The sequence below is a fragment of the Frankliniella occidentalis genome, unplaced genomic scaffold, assembly GCF_000697945.3.
Source record: "Frankliniella occidentalis isolate FOCC.00 unplaced genomic scaffold, Focc_3.1 Scaffold867, whole genome shotgun sequence".
In the NCBI taxonomy this organism is placed as follows: domain Eukaryota; kingdom Metazoa; phylum Arthropoda; class Insecta; order Thysanoptera; family Thripidae; genus Frankliniella; species Frankliniella occidentalis.
In genome coordinates this window covers 6,977-7,365 of record NW_026267975.1, presented here as the reverse complement: position 1 = coordinate 7,365, position 389 = coordinate 6,977, and the positions used below count along the sequence as shown (strand labels likewise).

The 389-nt window shown below is 69.9% G+C and overlaps 1 protein-coding gene across 1 annotated transcript in view; it reads right to left on the bottom strand.

Annotated features, from left to right (window-relative positions):
• The window catches only part of LOC127751742 (mucin-2-like), a gene marked incomplete at its 3' end in the record, with an annotated part of 1,612 nt that extends 1,228 nt beyond the window's left edge, over positions 1-384 (bottom strand). The window contains exons 1-2 of the mRNA XM_052275748.1: positions 191-384; positions 13-125 (exon numbers count right to left, since the gene is read on the bottom strand). Of these exons, the coding sequence (XP_052131708.1) occupies positions 13-125; positions 191-359 (282 nt within the window). The remainder of the gene's footprint in view (positions 1-12; positions 126-190) is intronic.
• Between the last annotated feature and the right edge of the window lie 5 nt (positions 385-389).

Genomic DNA, 389 nt, shown 5'->3' with positions numbered 1-389 from the left:
CCTCAGGCTCACCTGCTGACGGTCGTCGACACATTTCCTCCACTCCGGGTACTCCACGGTGTAGCGGCGCTGGCGGCTGGCGACCCCCGTCGTGTTGCACGGTCCCGGGTGGGCGGCGTGGAGTCCTGGGGGCAACACGACTCGTTGTAGAGCTGGCCTCGCACTGGAGCTGCAGGCCGCAGGGACTCACCGGGCTGGTCGGCGCACTGCAGCTGGCACTCGCTGGAGTACGTGCGGCCGTCACTGCCGCACACGGGGGAGTCCTCGGGGGTAGGTGACGACGGGCAGGTGCAGTTCCTGTCCGAGGCCAGGGCGACCGGCAGCAGCAGCACGACGGCCAGCACCGCGCTGGACAACATCTGAAGGACGTGCGCGGTGAGGCGCGGAGG